Genomic DNA, 22375 nt, shown 5'->3' on the forward strand with positions numbered 1-22375 from the left:
TGAATGGGAACTATATAGAAAGATCTCATACTATTCCCTTCTGCTCAATCCAGTGGTTAGCACTGAAGTCTTGCAGCGCTGGAGTTCTGGGTTCGAATCCCGCCAGGAACAACATTTGCAAGGAGTTTGTATGTTCTCCCCGTGTTTGTGTGGATTTCCTCCCATTCTACAAAGACATACTGATGGGGAAAATGTAACTTGTGAGCCCTATATGGGGCTTGTACAGACTGTCATTAGGTTACACCTAACAACAGGAATCCTGATACAAGTCATACGAATAAGACCGATGGCCATACACGACGAAATCTTACAAGGGTATAAGCAACTTTACATTTGCAACTCATATACAAAACCCAAGTGATCGGCTTATACATGAGCTCAATGTTATCCTAGGAGGACTAGTCCACGATACAATAATGCCACAGGGTCGGAGGACTCACCTGAGGAGATGTTAATGATTTCTTTCACAATGGCGTCCTGAGCCTCCTCATACTCCTCCCGGTGTCTCATGTATTCCTCATTGAAGGAGCTCAACTTACTGTAATGAAAGAAAAATAAGAACACATTAATATGTTCTAGAAATCCATATTCCTAATACTCAGCACCGGCGGCATCCATTGTGTCATATAGGTTATATACGTGTGCCCATCCTTCACCTTCATCTTGGCTGGAGACGCCTCAAGTTGAGATTTGGGAGGGAAAAAAAAATGACAATTTATTTAATACCCCTGAGATTTCTGGATACCCCATGTAAGATGAACCATTGAGCAGATGATACAAAGCAATGCCGTGCGCTCTGCAGATCCAGGATCAGATGCAGTGATCTGGTGATCGATTATTGGCCAGTATTAGCCATTACAGGGGAGCCGGCGGTCTGTGACACTTATATGAACCGCACAAAAACATCACAGCTCCAACCCAGGGGGAGAGAACGAACCTCTACGCCCGGCAATAAATGGCTGATGTGAACATTATTTATTCATCGTTGTGTCACTCACTGATAATTCAATTACATTGGTGTTAATAAGTGACGGCTCGGCTGTAAGCGTGACACAGGCAACAGAATACACGCCGGGTATAAGGACGTGTGCACAGAAGCCTCGGAAGACACGGAAGCTTTGTGGGTTTGCCAACACATTTGTGTATTATAAAACCACTTTCCATAAATGAATAGTGGAAGAGATAAGAAACCAAAGTCATCTATCTTATTAAAAGAAATAAGTTTCCATTTCCACTTATCAGGCTCAAGAGTATCCTGTACTTAGCATTACATAGAAGTCTAGGGAAAAGAGAGGGGAGGGGCGAGGAGGAGGTTGCCTTACTCTGTGCAGTCTTATCTTAAAGATGCAGCAGTGTCAGAAGAGCGCGCTCACTCCGTGTGGAGCAGAAACAGTTATTTGTGTCTCTCCAGCAGCCGCCTCCTCCCCCTTCCCCTCTCCATAGATTACAAAGCAACTAAGCCTGATAAGTGAGGATGGAGATTTAATACAGTTTCTTATAGTCACCTGTACTAGTAATTTAGAATTGGAGGCCGGTGTTCTGGCATAGCGGAGGGCTTAGGGGTCCAATTATTGATAACGTTTATTTAGAGATGAAGAAATGAGTAGCGCTACATGTGTAATGTGATGGTCATTGAACAATGAACTACAGTCCAGCTGTGATAGGAGTAACAAGAGGCCTGAATGCAATAGGAAATAATGGCCCTTAGGAGTCCAGTGCAAGAAACTATGAGAAACTGCATAGAAAAGGACAGTGCCGCAGGAGAAGGTCACGTGAGAGCAAAGCAACCAGTAACAAAGAAACCAATGTTAGTTGTACCTCCCACGTGTCAATAAGGAGGGGGTAAAGCTCTGATCACTGGAGAGACCGTCATCATAGTCCAAGCACTGAGAATTACAGAGAAGATGGTGACGCCATTCGCCTTCCCCTGATGCTGTGAACCTGCGCCTCCTTTTCCGATAAGGGGTGAATTCCATCTCTAATCATAGGGGAATTTTTGAAGACACCCAGAATTCGGGGATTTGTCTTTCTAGCACCGTACAGAAACTGACTCTCACCTACACCGAGAAGGGGATCTCACGATGCAAACAGATTTTAGGGTTGTCTGGCACAACATTCTCATGATGTATAATAGGAATTTGCAAATTAAAAAAAAAAAAATTGTATGCATTTATTAGACCCCCTAGGAGTCTTGAACCCCAGGGGGTCTGATCACTAATGCAATGCAGTGCAAAATAGTAGGGCTTCTATTACAGGCTACATAGAGTAGCCTGCAATAGAAGCCAGTGAATGACAGGCCCACTATCATGGCAACACAATCCCGGACCTTGCGGAAAATAGCAGCGCCCACGCGCCTCCAGGAAAATGGCGCCTCGGTTAGTTTTTTGTTTTTTAAATGTAGGTTGTGAGCCCCATATAGGACTCACAATGTACATTTTTTCCTATCGGTATGTCTATAGAATGGGAGGAAATCCATGCAAACACGGGGAGAACATACATACTCTTGCAGATGTTCCTGGCGAGATTCGAGCCCAGGACTCCAGTGCTGCAAGGCTAATCACTGAGCCATCGTCAGCTTTGACCAAGGTGCCGTAGGGGTTAATGCCCCCGATCAGTGCGGGCACCAACTGGAGGCATTAGCACTGGATTTCTACTGTATAAAACAGTAGAGACGGCCAGCCGCCATACTTGAAGGGGTTAAAAGAAGTTGATCAGCGGCGCCCAGGTGTTGGACTTTACCCCATATTACTGACGGTCTATCGATATAGTCCTAGAAACCCGCCTTTAATGGTAAGGGGGACAAAACAAGTCTCTGTATAAATTCCATTTTTATTCCAAGCGCACAGAACATATGCTGCGTTCACTTTCATTTCCCTCCACCGTGAAGGCCTTGGGGGGGGGGGGGGGGTGACGACAAAAGTGACACGAGCAGCAGGTGGAACCAATGCAGTTAGTCAGATTTTCCTGGAGGCAAACGGGCATTTGTTTAATTTTAATAATTCAGCTATCGCTGTCATCGCTGCCTTCTATTGTGGCGTTACCATAACGCCCTCTCGTTTCTGCTTTGTGGACATATTGTGTAAATAACTATTGAGATAAGACGAGAAGGGCCCGGGAATACACAGAGCACCTGGCATCTGAACAAAGCCGGCGCGCTCGGAGCAGGTGGCCGCGCAACGCCTGGGAATAATAACATCGTCCTCAATTCACGCTCGTTTGGAGTGAAATAACCTTCTGAATAGATACATTCATCTGCCATTGACACATTGTCTCACTATCCGCCCGCTGTTATTTGTAAGCAGACTGGTCAAATAAACGTATATACACCATATAGTCTTATCGGATACATCCGCCGCGCCATAGCTAATCCCTACTATTAGGAAAGTGGCGGCAGGCAAGGAGGACGAATCGCCAGCTGTCTGGGGACAATTTAATAACCCTTTAAGGAATGTTTTTCCACCATATTATTAAATCTTCTCTGAATCCTGCAAAACTAAATGCAATTTAATGGAGTCTTTAGCACTGATGGGTTATCTAGATCTATCTATATGGAGAAGCGGGACGGCCTGGAAATCCGGGGCCCATCACCCAAGGCAGCGATAACACTGGGTGTACAATCGGATGTGTTGTGTCAGCAGAAACAGGAGCGATGAGCTGAAATCCAAGTGGATGAATTTCCCTATGAGAGAATATTAGCGATGCCAATGAACCATCGGAAGGGAGCGCATGCACATGACTGTAGTAAGTTATCCACTAATACGGGTACACCATGGCAGGTAACCTACGGGCCCAGTCATTTATATGCACAGGGGTAGTTTTTGCAGCTCTGCACCCAGGCTGTAGAATAGAGCATCAAAACATAGAGCGGGCCCTGCACCCGTCCGTTTCTGAAGCTCTGCCTTGTCATTCAAGTGTATGGGTCGGTGAAAATCATAGACCGCACATGGAGACCAATCTATCCTCACTGATCTGTACACTGCACACACGGATTGTGTGCATGAGGCCTTATAGAATGCATATCCAGTAAGTTGGACTGTCAACCTCATACATAGAAGTCTATGGAGAGAGAAGGGAGGAGGAGACTGCTGCAAGCTCTGCTAAGTTCTGTTCATTGGAGACTCCATAGTAGAGTCTGCCTGAAAATCAGCAGAAGGATTTTTTTCCTCAACGGTTTCACTTTTAAAGTGATGGACACCTGAAGGACTCCATTAAACTCAATGGGGTCCATCAGAGTTATTGCTACATTAGATGCCACCTTTTCATTGTTCTGGTCCTCCAACGGTCCAAGACAATGGAGAGGCGACGCTAGTGTGAACCAAGCGTATGCTAAATCCTGTAGTAGCAGCTGCCTCCACCACTGCATAGGCTTCTATTTAAAGGAATATCTGGTGTCTCAGCATAAGTGTAAGGGTGGGTAAGTGTGTGTGGACAAGGACTACGCTACGCAGGGCTACTTGGAACTCTAAACCATAAGGGCTCGTTCACACGGGGCAAGAGGGGGTGGATTTTGTCGCCGAATCCACCTCAAAATCTGCCCCCTCACAACAGAGGTCTATGGAAACTGCCACCATTCTTTTTTGAGCTAGCGGCTTGTTCACGCTTGCGCAAAAAAGAAGCGAGCTGCCCTTTCTTTAGGTGGATTCCGCGGCCGATTCAGCTGCCTCGTGACACCTCCCTTTGGACTAGGCCCATTCATCTGGGCCTAATCTGGAGCAGAAAGCTGCAATGGGATGCCGTGCACTGCCGCAGCGGAATATGCACACGCGCAATCCCAGGGTGAACTAGCCCTAAGGACTTATGGGTGGTTTAGTGTCCCATGACGTCAGCACAGGTTGTTACACGCCACTCCTATTGGTGCATGGCGTTGTGTGGGCGGGATAGGGAGCCAGCACAGTGGCCCCATAGGTTTGCGCTGAATTGTGGGCGTGGCCAGCATGCGGGGGACCCTTTGCTTAACATGGCGGCTGCCAGCATGGTTCCGAACGCCGCTGACATGCCGTCCGGCCACATATTGCCTCAGGCCAGCGTAGCATGCAGCAGCGCACCCAGCCCGAAAAAGGCCAGTTGCACGTACCTGCGAACTGTGCGGCCGGGAACACATGGCACGGGAAGGACCGCACATGCTTGCTGAAGCTGCAGCCATGAGACACGCAGCTCCCCAGCATATACATGGTGAGTGCTGCGGGTACAGGGGTCGGCAGGTTGCTTAAAGGAGGGGGGGAGGGGGGACAACAGGTGATGGGCGGGGGGGGACGGGGGGGGGGGTTATGGAGGGGAGGGGGCCGTCGGGGAGGTTTAGGGCCAGAGGGTAGAAGGTAAGTAGGGGGGAGAGGGGCCAGATTGCACATGTGGAAAGGGGGGGGGGGGGGTAACCGGGGTCACGGGTGGGTGGTGGTGGTGGGAAGGGGTAGATGTACGAGGTGCCTGTAATCTCTAAAGGGGGCGCGGGTGGGGGTTAAAGGGAGAGCCGGGAGGCGCGGTTGGGGGGAAACGGGAAGGCCGCAGGTGCAGCAGCAGGGCAGTGGGGTCACGGCCCACAATGCTGTGTGAGGGGCCCGCGCCAGCCACAATGAAACGCTGCGCTGCAGGTTGTTCGGGCAAGGGTGAGGGGACAGCGGACGAAGTCGCGGGTTATAGCTAGTCTGATATAAATGTCAATTCAGGCCTTGAGGTCTGCAAGTAATTCATGGACTGATCCCTTTAGGTCCCAATGTAGACAGGTTGGACGTTGCTCTATGTTTTCTTCTACCCACCAATCCTCTACCCTCGGGCACCTCCATACTCACTACTCCCCACAGCCTGCCAGGCAGATCGTTTTGACAACCCGCTCCGTAGATGCGATCCGTCAGAGATGTGGAAATGAAATATCAGGTCAGCTCGATAGCGTGACTCACCAAATGACCTGCGGATGAATCAGAAGCAGGAACCAGCCCGCTCACCATTTGTAATACAGAATATACGGCGCATTACCCTGCCATGCCGCCTTTTGATTTGTGCTTCCAATTTCAGACAATGACTCATTTTAGATACATTTCCAAAAAGAACAAAGTCTACAAAAGCAACTGGTGGGTTTGTGTGAAGATCTAAGAGGCGAAGCCGTCAGTAACGCTCAGGATGCTTCTGGAGGGAGCCAAGACATCTTAAGATATTTGTAAAATGTGCATCAAAACTCGGAACGCGGCAAGACGCGAAGCATTTATCTTCAGATAACAATGAAATTAGGTGAACATGAAGCTTCAAACGCAGGGGATGGGGAAAAAATTCCCTTTGTTATGCATTTGTTATGTGCTTGTCTCTGTCCCGATTGTTGCAGTGTTATCTTTTACATCAAGTTTTTGGAGGTAAGGGTCAAGAGAGGCGGCGGAAAATGTATCGCTGAAACAAATAAAGCGGCCCCATAACCACGGTGACATGGATATTATCATAGCTGGAGACGGTTTTACCTTTGGCCCCTATAAGAATAAATCTGGCATGTTAGGCCCCACGTTGCGGAAGCGTTGCTTTTTTTTGTTGTTGCAGATTTTGCTGCAGTTTTTTGCCTTAGTCTAAAGTATTCTTCGGGGATGTTCACACGGAGGAAAAGGTGGCGGAAACCTTTTCCGCTGATTAGGCCCGAATGAATGGAACAGGAGCGAGTGTCGAGCAGCAGACGCCAAGGCCGAGTCCGCCACGGAATCCACAGCAAGAGAGGGCGTGTTGAGCAGCTCCCATGAGAGCCATTTTTGCAGGCGGATTTTGAGGCAGATTCCATGTAAAATCCGCCTGTGTGAACATAACCTTCTAGTGATCCACTACAAACAAAGGGAATACAATAAAAATGAAAGCTATATGTTGTTTATGAGCGTCAATCACCTGCAGGTAGCCCAGTACTTTAATATGGGCAGAGTAGATGGAGACTTGAATTACTGGAGCACTTTACTTTCTCCCTGCTGATGTCAACTGGAGGAACAAACAGATGGATAGACAGAGAAGAAGAAGAAGAAGGATAAGATTCTGTGACTACAGCAACCTATAGACAATTCCAGTAGTGAGTGGAGGAAGAGTGACGGGGCAAGGAGAAGCGTAAGGAGAGCTGGTAGGCGTAAGAGAATACATAGACTTCCTGCAGCAGAGGAACAGAGCAAGACCGGTGTAGAAAAGGACTTAAAGGGATTCTATTACTAAAATCACATTTCTTCTCGATAACACATAGGAATAGCCTTAAGAAAGTCTATTCTTCTCCTACCTTTAGATGTCTCTCTTTAGAGTTCTCTCGCAGCACTGGGGGCGGTCCTCAGTGCTTAAACAGCACTGGAGGTATACCCAATGCTGTGAGAGAACACTCCAGCGACGCCTCCATCTTCTTTTGGAACGCCCTCTCCCTGTGTCGTCTTCTGTCCTGGGTTTCAATCTTCCAGCCTTCAGGCAGAGCCAACTGTGCATGCTTGAGCAACAAGAAAATGGCCGCTTACACAGTAAGCTGAGGTAGAAGGCGTTCTAGTAGATGATGGAGGCGGCGCTGGAGAGTTCTCTCGCAGCATTGGGGACGCCCTCAGTGCTGTTTGAGAGCGGGGGACCGCCCCCAGTGCTGCAAGAGAACTCATTTGCATACCGAAGAAAACCCGGATTTCTACCAAACGGCGGCGTGGAGAAGACATATAAAGGTAGGAGAAGAATAGTCTGTCTTAAGGCTATTCCTACGTACTAATCAGAAAAAAAAAAAGGTATCCCATGATAGGATCCCTTTAAATTCCGCCAAAGTTTATATAACAAAACTAACCCATCCTGTCAGACATGGATCCCGCGGTCATGAGAGCAGATAGAGATAACAGATGCCGATACCTGTTTGTGAACCTCACTCCATTCTTCTGAATATCGATGGTGGTGAACTTCTTGTTGTTCCTCAGAGCCTTCTCTTCCTTGCAGGTCACCCGGAAATAGTGACCAAGTTGGGCATTGGATTCTAGTTTTATGCTTTTTCCAGCATCCAGACCTGCACAAAAGGAAAGAAAATCTCAGAAAGTTCTTGCAGCCGTCATCCAGAAATCGCCGCTTATTAAACGTAATGAAGTTTCTAGCAGGGTTATTACCACAAGGAGAGCCGATATTTTTGTCATGTCACTTAGGTTTTTTAGAAACGGTTGCTTTGCCCATATAAGCAGCCAATTAAATATATTATGTGACAGGGCCAGCGCGGAGCAGAACAGGCCTCGGAGGATTACTTAGCAGCCGGTATAAGGTAGGTTCTCCGCCATCGGGCATTGACAAGTCGCATTGACTTTGGCAGCAAAGTGTAATTTTTTATATTTTTTTTTCTCAGATGTTATTTCAACGTCTAGAAAGCGATGTCTGTGTTGGCGCTGACAAGGCGCGCTGATGTGCACGTACCCGTAGCCTCTATTAATCTGCATTAGTTAGTTGACTTTGATATCCATAATTAAACTGAATGGCGAAGTCTGAAAAGCTATCGAGCAGCTGGCACGGAAAGCGCTCGGGGTGAGGCGGGAGACAATGTACAAGCTGGGAGATTTACACTAATTAAAGGGAAACCATCAGGAGGGGGTGTGCGGGCGGCGAAGGACCACCACACCCACTGAATTACTAGCCCATCACTTATGGAAGAAATAATCAATGTAAATCCATGTACAAGCAACTCCTGATCGTTTATTACAAGGGGCCCATTCACACGGTGGAAAATGAAGAGGAATTCCTCTCCAATTTCCATCTGATGGCTCCCCGGGGCGAACTAGACCCAGATGAATGAGGCTAATCCTTGGGGAGTCTCGAGCTGTGGAACCTGCCGCTAAATCAGCCGGGGAATCTGCAGTAAGATCGAGCAGGACGCTTATTCTATCACTATCGGGCTTTCCCGTTCTGTACCTCGGCCTGGAGATGTCGGTGCCATTATAACCGATCTCAGCCCATTGTCAGAAGCGCGTTCCTGACAGTCTAGTTGGGCTGTGAGGAACGTTCCCCTGACAGTACTTGTCCACAGCCCTCTACTGTCAGAGGAGGCGTTACTTACCGCTAAGTGATGACGCCGAGTTGTGAGCAACGGCCCCCGGTATAAGTCTATGCACGAGCACTGTCAGGGAGCCCAGCTAGACTGTCAGGAACGCCCTTCTGACAGTGCACAGAGATCTATGCTATTATAACAACACTGATATCTCCAGCACCGGGGTAAAGAATGGGAAAGCAGACAGTGCACAGATATAAAACTACATGTACGGGAGGACGTGAAAGGTTTTCTTTAAGCAGGGAATCACTTTAGATCTCCATGTCATAGTAGGACCATAATCATCCCAACCACTCCATGCCCCATATGCTGCACACTACACTCCACTATCCCCCGCTTCTTTCCACAGCCAGTGTGAGATACCCCAATGTTAAAGGGGTATTCCCACATCGCATACTCACCACTCTTCGCTGCTAGAAAATCTTCTTTCTTCCTGCTTTGTTGCGTCATTGGTGGGCGGGGTTACATATGCAAAGCCAGCGGCTTTCTATGCTGCTGGCTCTGCATGCGCGCTCCCGATGCAGCATTGTGAAGACCAGTCAGTTCCCCAGCCTTCACAATGCCAATACAGACCCGGCATCCGCTGTAATAGAAAGGTGGATGCCGGGGAGGGTTAGACGCCGACACAGACGCCAGAGGAGCGGAATAGCAGCATCGCTCCTGCCCTGCATGAAGCCAGCAGTGGCAGGAGCGATGCTGCCATTCCGCTTATCCAGTGTCTGTGCCGGCGTCTAACCCTCCCCGGCATCCGCCTTTCTATTACAGCGGATGCCGGGTCTGTATTGGTGGCCCCTTCCCTCCAAGGTGTATAATAATGTCACTGCTATATTAGTATTGCGGCTGGGTCTATGACCAGCCGTAATAGTAATATACAGAAAGTTCCATAGACGGCAATACAGTTGTATTGACGTCTATGGGAATTGCGATCAAATGACTGCAGGTTCAAACCCCCTAGTGGGGGGGACTAATAAAATAGAGAGACACAGGCTAGCTCCTGAGAACTTAGCCCCTACTCCCACCCCCCTCACAGCAGGCAGCTACGTCACTGGACTTTTGACCAGATAAGTCAAGGGATGTGTAAACAATAATTGAATAAAGTAAGATAGTGGCCAAACAAAGCAGTTTTGCTGAAGCATTGTATTTAGGAAAAGTCTTACATCCACATTAACAAGCAGTATAGATAGGATCCTTGCGATGGGACAGCCCCTTTAATGACTCTCCCCTTCGTGTCTTGTAGTCACCACTCACCCAGCTCTCTCGCGGCACCGTTCAGCGTGGACTGCATGTTCTTCTCAAGCTCGTCCATCTTTTCTCTCAGCTCTGTCAAGTTGGGATCAAAAGAAGCTTTCACGAGAAATTCATGATTGTCTACCTAAAATAAGATATCCATAGAACAAGCGGTAAGATATCTGCAGGATATATAAAACAGAAAACTTCTATAGAAATACAGTTACATATAGAACAAAAAATGTATCTGCATTATTTGTAACGATCTCTCAAATTGTAACATCTCCCATTCCAATAATGTGTGTGGTTATAGATCTGTACAATTTTGTCAGACCTATCCTTTATGATAAAAGTTGGTGTTGTCAGGAGGTCACCTTGGCCGGTGCGGCGACTGCTGGGCGGGTGATTTACTACAAAGCTCCGTGGAGCCATTTTGGAAGAAACCACCACAGAGTTCTGCTGACAGTTTCTAAATGATGGTCCCCATGTCTGTTACTCTGCCTGCGGCGATGGCCGGCTGTGACAACGAAGCTCCAGCTGCATTTTACTGAACGCTGGCTAAAAATACATTAAAATATAAAAACCTATGGGGAGTCACAATACTGGAAGAATATAAAGAAATCTATTACAGGTTACATGGCGAGGCCAAAAAAAATCCCAGCAATCATGACAACAACGAGAGCAAGAACAAGGAGAACAAAAACCAGAACAACTATGAATATTCTTAAACGGAACGAGAACAAGGAGAGCGGCAAAGAAAACGAGAACAACAAAAGTCAGAACAACTATGAATATTCTTAAACGGAACGAGATCGACAATGAAAACGAAAGTAACAACAACAAGAGCAACGACAGAAACGAGAATAACTATGAATATTCTTAAGCTAAACAAGAACAAGAAGCGCGACAATGAGAATGAGAGCGACGACAATGAGAATCGTGACAACATTAATAATAAGAGACAGAGCGACAACAATGAGAACAACTAGGAATACTCCTATACTGAACAAGAGACAACCACAACGATAACAACAACAACAGAAATAATCCCAACTATGAATATTCTTAAAGGGATCCTATCATTAAAATGGAATTTTTTCTCCATAAGGGAGGGGTCACACCTGCGCCCGGTCTCCGCTTTGTAGGTTTCCGTCTTCTGCCTGAGAAACTGGACAGGTGACGGAAACCCGGCGGTCAGTTTTCAAACCCATTCACTTGAATGGGTTTGCAAAGTGTCCGCTCGTGAGCGTCCTCTTCCTCTCCGAGGCGAAACCAATTATTTTAACCAGACACAAAGTCAGACATGCAGGACGTTGTGTCCAGTTAAAAAAAAAACAAAACAAAACAAAGAAAACAAAGAAAAAAAACGGTTTCGCTGCAGAGACCAGAAGACAGAAACCCAGAAAGCAGAGACCGGGCACAGGTGTGAAACGGTATTTTTCTCTTCTCTGTGTCGCAATTACGGAGAAATCCAGGTTTTTGCCGGTATGCAAATTAGTTCTCTCGCAGCACTGGGGGCGGGCCCCAGCGCTCAAACAGCACTGGGAGTTTCCCCAATACTTTGAGAGAAATCTCCAGCGACGGCCTCTGTCTTCTGGGGAAGCCACTTTGAGCGCTGAGGCCCGCCCCCTCCCAGTGCTGTGAGAAAGCTCATTAGCATACTGAAGAGAACCGGGATATCTACGGAACGGCAGCGCGGAGACGACATCTAAAGGTAGGAGAATAGACTTTCCTCTAATTCCTTTAAATGACTGAATCCTTTTAAACTGAACAAGAACGAGGAGAGCGACAATGAGAACGAGAGCGACAACTACAATGGGAATGAGAACAAAAACTGAACAACAACTACCAGTATGAATATTCTTAAAGTGAGCAAGAACAAAAGAGCAACAACGAAAACAACTATGAAGACACTAGAGATGAACGAGAACGACAATGAGGACGAGACTGACAGCAACAATGGGAGAGAGAACAAGGACAGAAAACAACTATGAATATTCTTAAGCTGAACGAGAACAACAAGAACGAACGAGAGCTCCAAAAAGCACAACAATAACAACGAGAACAAGAAGAAAAAGGGAAACAACGAGATTATTCTTAAACTGAACGATTACAACAGAGAACGAATAATGAAGAGGAGAACAAACGAGAGCCAAAACAAGGAGCAAAGAACAAGAACTAAGAATATTAATCTGTTCAGGGAAAGTTCTCTCATGACTTCATCTGGCCACCACAGTTCTTGTTCTGGAGTAGTAGTGTTGAGCCTGTATAGGTCAATGGCTGTCAAACGACTGTGGCCCCATCTAGTGATCACTGGGGGTTTCAACACCTAGAGCTCCATACATAATAACTTGTCCTGCCTTAAAGGGATTCTACCATTAAAACAAATTTTTTTGTCGATCACACGTAGGAATAGCCTTAAGAAAGTCTATTCTTCTCCTACCTTTAGATGTCTTCTCCGCGCCGCTGTTCGTTAGAAATCCTGTTTTTGTCGGTATGCAAATGAGTTCTCTCGCAGCACTGGGGGCGGGCCCCAGCACTCAAACAGCACTGGGGGCATCCCCAATGCTGCGAGAGAACTCTCCAGCGCCACCTCCATCTTCTTCAAGAACGGCCTCTTCACGCGTCTTTTTCCAGCACTGAGGTCCAACTTCTAGGCCTTGGGCGTGCTGACTGAGCATGCCCACATGCCACAAGAAAATGGCCACTTGCTTACTGTGTAAGCGGCCATTTTTTTTGTGGTCAAGGGCATGTGCAGTCGTCTCTGCCCGAAGCCTAGAAGTTTGACTCCAGCGCCGGAAGAAGACGCGTGAAGAGGCCGTTCCTGAAGAAGATGGAGGCAGTGCTGGACAGTTCTCTTGCAGCATTGGGGACGCCCCCATTGCTGTTTGAGTGCTGGGGCCCGCCCCCAGTGCTGCGAGAGAACTCATTTGCATAACAACAAAAACCAGGATTTCTATCGAACGGCGGCACGGACATCTAAAGGTAGGAGAAGAATAGACTTTCTTAAGGCCCCACAGTAACTTTCTACCCTATTCCTGTACAAAACATACATTCGACTGAACGGGAAGGAGGAGGTGGTGGGTTCGATAGGCATCAGCTGAATGAACATTTGTCAGACAGTTAAAGTGCACGGCCACCCTCGTTCCTTTTGATAGGTACAATATATACCTGGGGAAGTCATGTATTTATACACCCACCCCCTTGGGATCAAGGAGATGGAACAGTCCACTCGATTACCAATGGAAGAGGTCACAGACACCGGGAACAGACTAACCTTAAATCCCAAAGGAGGACAAGTCAGATCCACCCAGTAACGGTATTTTATTTTTAGATATATTTCAAGGAATTTTTTTTTTCTACAAGTTACATAAAATAGAGAGAAAAAATAGATCCCTGCAAATATCCCAGACACAGATTATGTAAAATTATGCAGCATCTAGATTCCCTTTATTATCCTGAAGAAGGTTCATCAGAATCTGAAATTATCATCTGGAAACAAATAATAGGAAAACTTCGATTACTTTGCACAGACTTTTTCCTTCTTCCCCAAGAATTTACATTTCTCCCGAGGTAAAAACACATTAACAAAGACGTAACAAAGCTGCAGAAACATTCATCTCACTTGTCTGCGGATTTGAGAATTGCAGGACTTTACTATTACTGGAATACATCAAGTTCTTAGATGTGCAGCCATTATATTATTAGCTGGGTGGGCTGCACGCAACGCTCTATGTGGGACGGAACGGCTCCGGCTGGAATTAGAGGGAAATTAAAAGGGTCTTCTGAGCTGAACCTAGTGATATCCTATTTTACGATCAATATGGGATCGGTATGGGTCTGACAGAAGAGCCCCCACCGATCCACTCCTCCAGCAGCTGCGGCAGATGGTAACATACGAAGAGAACAGAGCAGGAAGCAGACAGCTCCGTTCTCTGTGTAGTGGTCAGACCAGGTATTGCAGGTCAGTTTCCATTGACATAAAGGAGGAGGTTTCTGAAAAAGATACACAAATAGCTGCGGCTGCTGCACACTGTGCGAGAGCTTTATTGACACAACCTGCCATTTTTAGAACTAAACATAGTAAACCTCCGCTCGGAGGACCTTTAGATTCATCGTCCATCTGTTTTTGGAGATATCTAGAAATTATTGGGCATACCTATATATTTATGTACTTTGTAAAGACCGCAGCAGATTTCTACTAAAAGGTAAGCCGGTCCATATGGCCGAGTGACTGTGGACTTGTACCCGCCCTGTTGGCAATGGCACGATTCAAAACAATGACCAAAGAGTTAAAAAGAAGAGAAATAGATAGCAAAGCCTGGAACGGTCCAACCTGGGCAGTGTTATATATCAGGGGTCTCCAACCGCCGGTCCGCGGACCAGTACCGGGCTGCGGGGCAAGTTGCACCGGTCCGCGTACTGGCGGCAAGGATTCAGCAGCTGCCCGGGGTTGAGCCAGGACCCGCCAACCGGCTCCACTACACTGACGCTTGGTTGTTGTTCATCGGTATAAGGTGAGCAAAGTGCGGGGTTGAGTCGGGACCCGCTGTATGTCCGGGATTCTAGTACTATGCAGGACATGCAGCGAGTCTTGGCTCCACCCCGCACTCGCCTACCAAACTTTGGGCAACTACATTACATATCACTTGTCCCTGTAACGTGTAATGTAGCTGTAGTGAGGCTGTAGTGAAGTTAATAGCAGCGTTAGGAGTGATAGCCATCATCAGTAGCCATCTTCATAACAGTGTCCATCATCAGTAGCCATCTTCATAACAATGTCCGTCATCAGTAGCCATCTTCATAACAATGTCCGTCATCAGTAGCCATCTTCATAACAGTGTCCGTCATCAGTAGCCATCTTCATAAGTGTCTGTCATCAGTAGCCATCTTCATAACAGTGTCTGTCATCAGTAGCCATCTTCATAAACTGCAGTGTCCGCCATCAGTAATCTACACCCCTATGCTTAACCCCGCCCCCCAACCACATCCCTTCCCCCCCACCCCCACCCTCCACACCCCTTCACGTCCCCACCGGGCCATACAAAAATTGTCTTGCTGAAACTGGTCCCTGGTGGAAAAAAGGTTGGGGGCCACTGTTATATATGACCAATGCGCTCGCTCAGCTGGACAATCCATAAATCCATGGCCGCTTAATGAATCGCCCGTTTAACCCCTTACTTTCTAGACTGCTGTAGAGAATATATAGGATCTTATAATGCAGGCACCCGACACAAAGAATCCCAACCAACGTGGGTAAAAAACCTATTATTATCCGCTTATAATTCTACGACGGTCCGACACGTGCGAGTCTTCCAAGACAGAAAACTTACAAACGCTGCATATGAGGGATTAAAGAGAGTTGTGGATTAAAATGACAGATCTGCTTTATATTCCAATGAATCTCTTATCTCTCCGCGGCACGCCAAACCGAGTATTTAACCTACGTAGTAAGCGCTAATAAAGAGGGGCATTAGAATATCCGAAAGAGGAGGCGAATCCACTGCCATATTTCAAAGTCACTTATTGCGCTTTCTCCGCGCCGGTTTTTTAATTCACATCCTAAGCCCTTAACACTTTACACGCCTCAAAGCCAACAGATAGATTTTACTCTACATTAAGCTTGGTTAATGGTCCGGAAAAAAAAAAAATCTTATAAAAATATAAAAGTAATTTCTCTACTTCATTATTAGTAAGCAATCATAGGAATGAAAAATTGTAATGTAAGAGGTTACTGTATATTTCACCCAGCGTGATCTCTGTTTATTAGATATCCTACGCTTCACTGATAGAAAAGATTGTGACTATGGATAATACCTATAGGGAGAGATTAGAATCTGACATGGCAGACAGCTGTAAGAGCAGTGACATATAGTACGTGAACATAAATTCATAACAGTTGCGAAGCCATGTCATTTACCAGGATAAAAAGTAGCTGATGTTTTAATTGAGGTTACAAACTATCTATGTGCTAAATTTCATTCAAAGAATGAAGAGCTGCCGAACAGTTGGAGCAGGCGGATCATCAACGCCAACAACATGCTCATTATATGGCATCCCAGCGAGCTGCTGAGATGACGGAACAATCACAGGCACAGAGCGAGGAACGAGTTCAACAGCAGGCCAGCTTGAGAGCTGCTGAAACGCCGAGTAGCTGGATCATCAACGCCAACAACACACTCATTATAAGGCTCCCCAGCGAGCTGCTGAGTTGCCGGAACAATCACGGGCATGCTGCAAGGAACAAGTTCAGCAGCAGGACAGCTTAAGAGCTGCTGAAACACCGGAGCAGGCAAACCATCAACGGAAGCAATTTGCTGAATATAGGAGGATCATCCACTCCAACAACCCACAGACGAAGTCGCAGGCAGAGGCTCCTACCGGTCCATTCCTTCCAGTTTCTTAGGATAGGCCATCAATATTAGATCTGAAGGGATTCGACACCTGGGACCCAAGCAGATCACCAGCGCCAAGACAGTACAGCTCTCAGTATTGCTGCACTGCTCCATTGAAATCAATGGGGTCAGTGCTAGGGGACATTACACTGTGTTGAGCTACCTGAAAGAATTCGACCCATCAAGTTCATATTTTTTCTATGTGCATGGAGTTTACTGAGAAAGACGAATATGTTGCCTTTGCTTTTTTCTATAGATCCATGGATGTAAGACTAAATACTCTGAAACGTACAGATATGTACACGGTCTGGTAACTGCGTATAGACACTAAATGCAGAATTTGCATGGATTTAGAAGGAATGGGAAATCTATAGAAAAGTCGCTTCTTCCTGCTGGAGCCATTTGTGTTCTGAGCTTCATAATAATCGAGAAGAAGAAAAAAACCTGAAGTCAATTAGCAATAAAGGATTTTATCCTGCCGCTACGGCTCCATGGCCTCCTGCCATTTCGTTCTAGTGACTGGAGACTGTCATGGCGGTCAGCCCGCCGCCGGTGTGACATTAATGGCGTATTCATGTGACAAGCCTCTAGCGAGACATCACCTTTAACCGCACCAGTCATAATAATAAACTCGTAGAGAAGTCGTCTCTAAACGCAGACAGGATAGGTGATGGTTAAATACCATGTCAGATTATTGCAAACTTAGGCTGGATTCGCATCGGAGGACACTTCACCGCAGATTCCGCTTCAAATCAGTGGCGGAGGACTCTGGTTTTCTTCTGAAACTGAGCAGAAACCTTGCAGTCACCATTATAGTCTACAGGGTCCAGGGGTAACTGCACTGTAAGCAGACAGGGTCTCAAGTCTTTTGGGTCCTCATGTGATTGAAGAATAGTGTGAGCCTAGTACCATCCTGCAGTTATGTCCTAGGCACACAAGTAAATGCTTATACGTGTGGTCTCATCAGACACTGGGTTGTGCTTCCCCTTCAGCCATATAATAGGCTCTGGCTACTTTTGGGTAGTGTACTTCTCGTTCAAAGATCATTAACTGTTAGAGCATTTTCCCCAGCTGGAGCGATCACTGGACTGAGAAGGAGGATGGTCGATTTTACTAAGTGCCCGCCATCTGGACCATTCTGACCTAGCTGTTAGGTGACGTTGGGAGCACTGGGAGCCCACACCAGACCGGCTCCAGGACAGAGGACTGTTTGATCTGCAGACAAGCCTAAGCAGATCCGACGGTTTCCAAGTCCACCGTCCAGGATTGTCTCTGCCGGATCATTTCCTTGCACTTAGCAGAAGACCTGGTGTCATTACATGTCCCGCCATGGACAGCCAGCCACTGGTGCATATATTTGCAATATGCGGTGAACACACCTGGACTGCCACGGACTGGAACAGCATTGTATTTAGATAAGTTTTCAACAATGGTCGGGATTGAAACTGCAGATCTCGTGGTGAATGCTTCAGTCGTGACTTTGCTGTGGAGCCACGCGCTGCCCCAACTCCTGGTGTGGTGATCTGTGAAGCCAAGTGTAGGACATCCAGCAGCCACATAGGTTACTTCTCACGGCCAGGCTTCAAACCAGTATTTTTCAGCAGGATAATGCTCGCCCCCAGCAACGTCTCCACCGCTTGTATATCACAAGATTAGGTGTTAATGTAGTATTAATGGCACCATATATCATTATTATATTCACGCATCGGAAGTTTCATTCTATTCCAACAACTCCTTCTTGATACATGTGACATGTGCACGATCTCTTTATATCCAATACACCGATTTTGTATGGATAAATTCTGCCACTGAGCGTCCTCTCCTACTCAGCCGTGATCCTGTAATCGTCGCCAAGTAATGTCTGTCTATAATGACCAATCTTGATCGCTCGGTGCACAAAAACCCCATTAAATAAAATGTCTTCTGCATGTCGTGATGCATGCATACAAGCGGCGTACAGTAAGCAGCCGCATGTTCCAGAACGAGTCTTTTTCTGCCCATATTTTCAATTTCTAAATGGAAAAATGAGAACCTGGGCCGATCCGTCCTTCAGGTCAGCGAACATTTACCCACTTCCAGTAATTGAGGCTGCACCTTGTGAAAAACCGCCTGTAAGAGGAGGCGAAAGAAACCCGATCACTGTGGAGAGAAGTTCTGCGAAAGAACAGATTATAGTCATATAGATAATGGAGTCTAGGCAGTGGGGGGCACAATAAGGGAGTGTTCACAAGACGCCGGTAAAACTGCAGCCGAAAATTAACTCCATGCAACTTCTGATGCCGTTTTTGGTGCAGTTTTATTTAAAGGGGTTGTCCACCTTTAGAACATTAATGGACTATCCTAAGGATAGGCCATCAGTGTTAGATCTGCAGGTGTCCAACAACTGGGACCTCCGCAGATCAGCTGTTTCAGATGAGTGCGGGTACTGGTAATGTTTGCTGCCCCATCGCTGTATGAGTTGGAGTTATCCAGATTCTAGTATTGGTGACCTTTACTTATTGGTGGCCGATACTTATGATAGGCCAACAGTATTAGATCTGCAAGGGTGCTGCACCCAGGACCGTCGCAGATCACCTATGCTAAGACAGTGTGGATCTCTGTAATATTTTACATACCACAAACCTACTGTAGTGCCGTCCCATTGCTGTATGTGTTGGAGTTATCCAGATTCTAGTATTGGCGACCTTTACTTATAATAAGCCAACAGTATTAGATCTGTGGGGGTCCTGCACCCAGGACCCTCGCAGATCAGCTATACTAAGACAGTGTGGCTTTCTGTAATGTTTTACCTACTGTAGTGACGTCCCATTAAGCTGTGCAGCACAGGTGATCTGCAGGGATCTTGTGTGTCAAACCCCCGCAGATCTAATATTGATGTCCTATCAATATTCCAAAGATGGAAAACTCCTAAAATTTGATAGGGAGTGGACAATGTTTAAAGGGATTATTTGGGACTAATATTCTGCTCCCTGGCATCACGGGTCAGTGGTCACACGGCCAAGCAAGATGAATGGGTCTGAGATGTAATACCAAGCGTAGCCACTATGCATTGCATGGCGCTGTGCGTAGTAGTCAGTCCCAGACAACCCCTTTATTAAAATACATCATCCCCATACATTCTGCATTATTGCTGCTGCCAAATAATTTTATTGGCCATCCTCAGACCCGTATTCGCAGGGCAAATATTCCTCCGGCCAGTCGTTGGCGCATGTATATGGGTTGTGAAATAGTACTGGGCAGGATTTTTTAAGGAACTTTGCAAATAAATAAAAAAAATATATACTAATATCGTTTATAGTGCAATCTTAGACTAGACCGTTTTAAAGGGGTTATCTAGAATTAGAAAACATGACAGAGCTCCACTTCCATTTCTCAGGCAATGACGTCACGTCCTGGATCACATAACAAAACACCTTCAACCAACAAACAGAAGGAAAATAAAATAGTATGAAAGTCAATTTTCACAAATGAAATCCAAAATAAATATTTGGCCAACGGAGAATTGGATGACGGGCAGAAGCAGAAACAAAGTCTATATTAATCGATAGCCCTTTCTGATTACAAGCAGTCGACATGGGGACGCGGCGGTGGTCGGGGACCAATTAGCTTGTGATACGGACCGCGCTGGGAAAACAGGAAAGCAATAAGACCAATTTATTACTCAGAAGGCGACGGTGTCGCTCTTATAACAGGGCAGCGAGGTCAAATAATGAAGAAAAACCTACGAGGACTAGACGGACCCCGGTATAATATGGCGGCTGGAACAAGAACTAATAGTACTATCCTGGTGCATGAGCATGTAGTGAGCGGATCGGGAGGTGTCCTGGGGGCTACATAGTGATCCTGGTCAGCCAAGGGAGGAGGAGGAGGAGAGCCTGTACATGTAGAGTTAGGGCTGTGGTCTCTACTGGGGGACCACGAACTAGTACACTAGACTAGGACTATATAATGGGGGCCGCTGGCGGTTTGCAATTTCAAAAGCTGAAAAAGGCAGAAAAAAAAAAAAAAAAGTCCTCAACGAAGGATTCAACTCCCTGCACAAATGTGAACCCGGCCCCTCGCCTACGTCTTCTGGTTCCGTGTGCTATCCGGGTTTTCCATTCACCCTATGGAGGCCACAGCAGTATCTTTCTGGCTTATACAGTTTGGTGCACTTCGGTATACTGTACCTTTATTGTATAGAATCACACAGCAGACTATGCGATTACATAGAGGATTCAGAAAAACAAAAAAATTAAAACATTTTGAGCGTTTTATTTTTTGAAAAATTAACTTCTGAGGTATGTATTGGGGTGTACGTTGGGAAATCTTTGCTGTAAGCCCGCTCTGAGAAGCAGGAGACTGGCTCAGTTCACAGCTCACTTTTTTGCACACTTGGGAAGAAATCTGCTGTTGTCCCCAGAACCTATTTTTACAATAGAAGTAACAAGAGAGCAAGGAAAAGTCTGCACAAAAGGAAGTGACAAGAGAGCAGGGAGAAGTCTGCATAAAAGGGAGTGTCAAGAGCGCGGAGAAGTCTGCACCAAAGGAAATGACAAGAGAGCAGGGAGAAGTCTGCACAAAAGGAAGTGACAGGAGAGCAGGGAGAAGTCTGCACAAAAGGAAGTGACAAGAGAGCAGGGAGAAGTCTGCACAAAAGGAAGTGACAAGAGAGCAGGGAGAAGTCTGCACAAGAGGAAGTGACAAGCGAGCAGGGAGAAGTCTGCACAAGAGGAAGTGACAAGCGAGCAGGGAGAAGTCTGCACAAAAGGAAGTGACGAGAGAGCAGGGAGAAGTCTGCACAAAAGGAAGTGACAAGAGAGCAGGGAGAAGTCTGCACAAAAGGAAGTGACAAGAAAGCAGGGAGAAGTCTGCATAAAAGGGAGTGTCAAGAGAGCACGGAGAAGTCTGGTCAAGAGGAAGTGACAAGAGAGCAGGGAGAAGTCTGCACAAAAGGGAGTGACAAGAGGGCAGGGAGAAGTCTGCACAAAAGGAAGTGACAAGAGGGCAGGGAGAAGTCTGCACAAAAGGAAGTGACAAGAGGGCACGGAGAAGTCTGCACAAAAGGAAGTGACAAGAGGGCAGGGAGAAGTCTGCACAAAAGGGAGTGACAAGAGAGCAGGGAGAAGTCTGCACAAAAGGAAGTGACAAGAGAGCAGGGAGAAGTCTGCACAAAAGGAAGTGACAAGAGGGCAGGGAGAAGTCTGCACAAAAGGAAGTGACAAGAGAGCAGGGAGAAGTCTGCACAAGAGGAAGTGACAAGAGAGCAGGGAGAAGTCTGCACAAAAGGAAGTGACAAGAGAGCAGGGAGAAGTCTGGACAAAGGAGACAAAAGTAAAGAAATGTTGTGGCCGTTCTTGGGACATTAGATGGTGGAGTGTGATCAGTTTACAATGAGAAGCTTTGTGGAAATGGCTCTGTAGGCCACAATTACTAACATGGCCTGTGAAAAGACAAAAATATTATAAATGGAATATACCTTTAAGTGAGGCCATGGAAAACCCAGCCATGAGGTAATATGTAAATGTAAAGCTGACACAAGCGCAGACAGTGCGTTCCCATGCAGAGACGAGCATTAGGGCAGAGACTACACAGAGGACACTCAGACAGTAGAACATATCCAGACTCTGACAGATACGATAAACAGTGTATGCGACCTTGGTGAAATAACAGGCGGCGAGCAGACAGACCTAATTGAAATGCTTAGGACAGAACAAACTATATTTCCAGACGCGTCCCGGTGACCCACATGTAGGCCGCGGAGTATTTCCAGCAGACA

At 46.6% G+C, this 22375-nt stretch overlaps 1 protein-coding gene across 1 annotated transcript in view; it reads right to left on the bottom strand.

The window, feature by feature from the left end:
- Positions 1–22375, bottom strand: part of MSH2 (mutS homolog 2) — a 67445-nt gene that overhangs the window by 14393 nt on the left and 30677 nt on the right. Inside the window, exons 9-11 of the mRNA XM_075267018.1 lie at positions 10244–10367; positions 7822–7972; positions 441–538 (exon numbers count right to left, since the gene is read on the bottom strand). Coding sequence (XP_075123119.1) covers positions 441–538; positions 7822–7972; positions 10244–10367 — 373 coding nt within the window. The remainder of the gene's footprint in view (positions 1–440; positions 539–7821; positions 7973–10243; positions 10368–22375) is intronic.

This window comes from Leptodactylus fuscus, chromosome 3, assembly GCF_031893055.1.
Source record: "Leptodactylus fuscus isolate aLepFus1 chromosome 3, aLepFus1.hap2, whole genome shotgun sequence".
NCBI lineage: Eukaryota > Metazoa > Chordata > Amphibia > Anura > Leptodactylidae > Leptodactylus > Leptodactylus fuscus.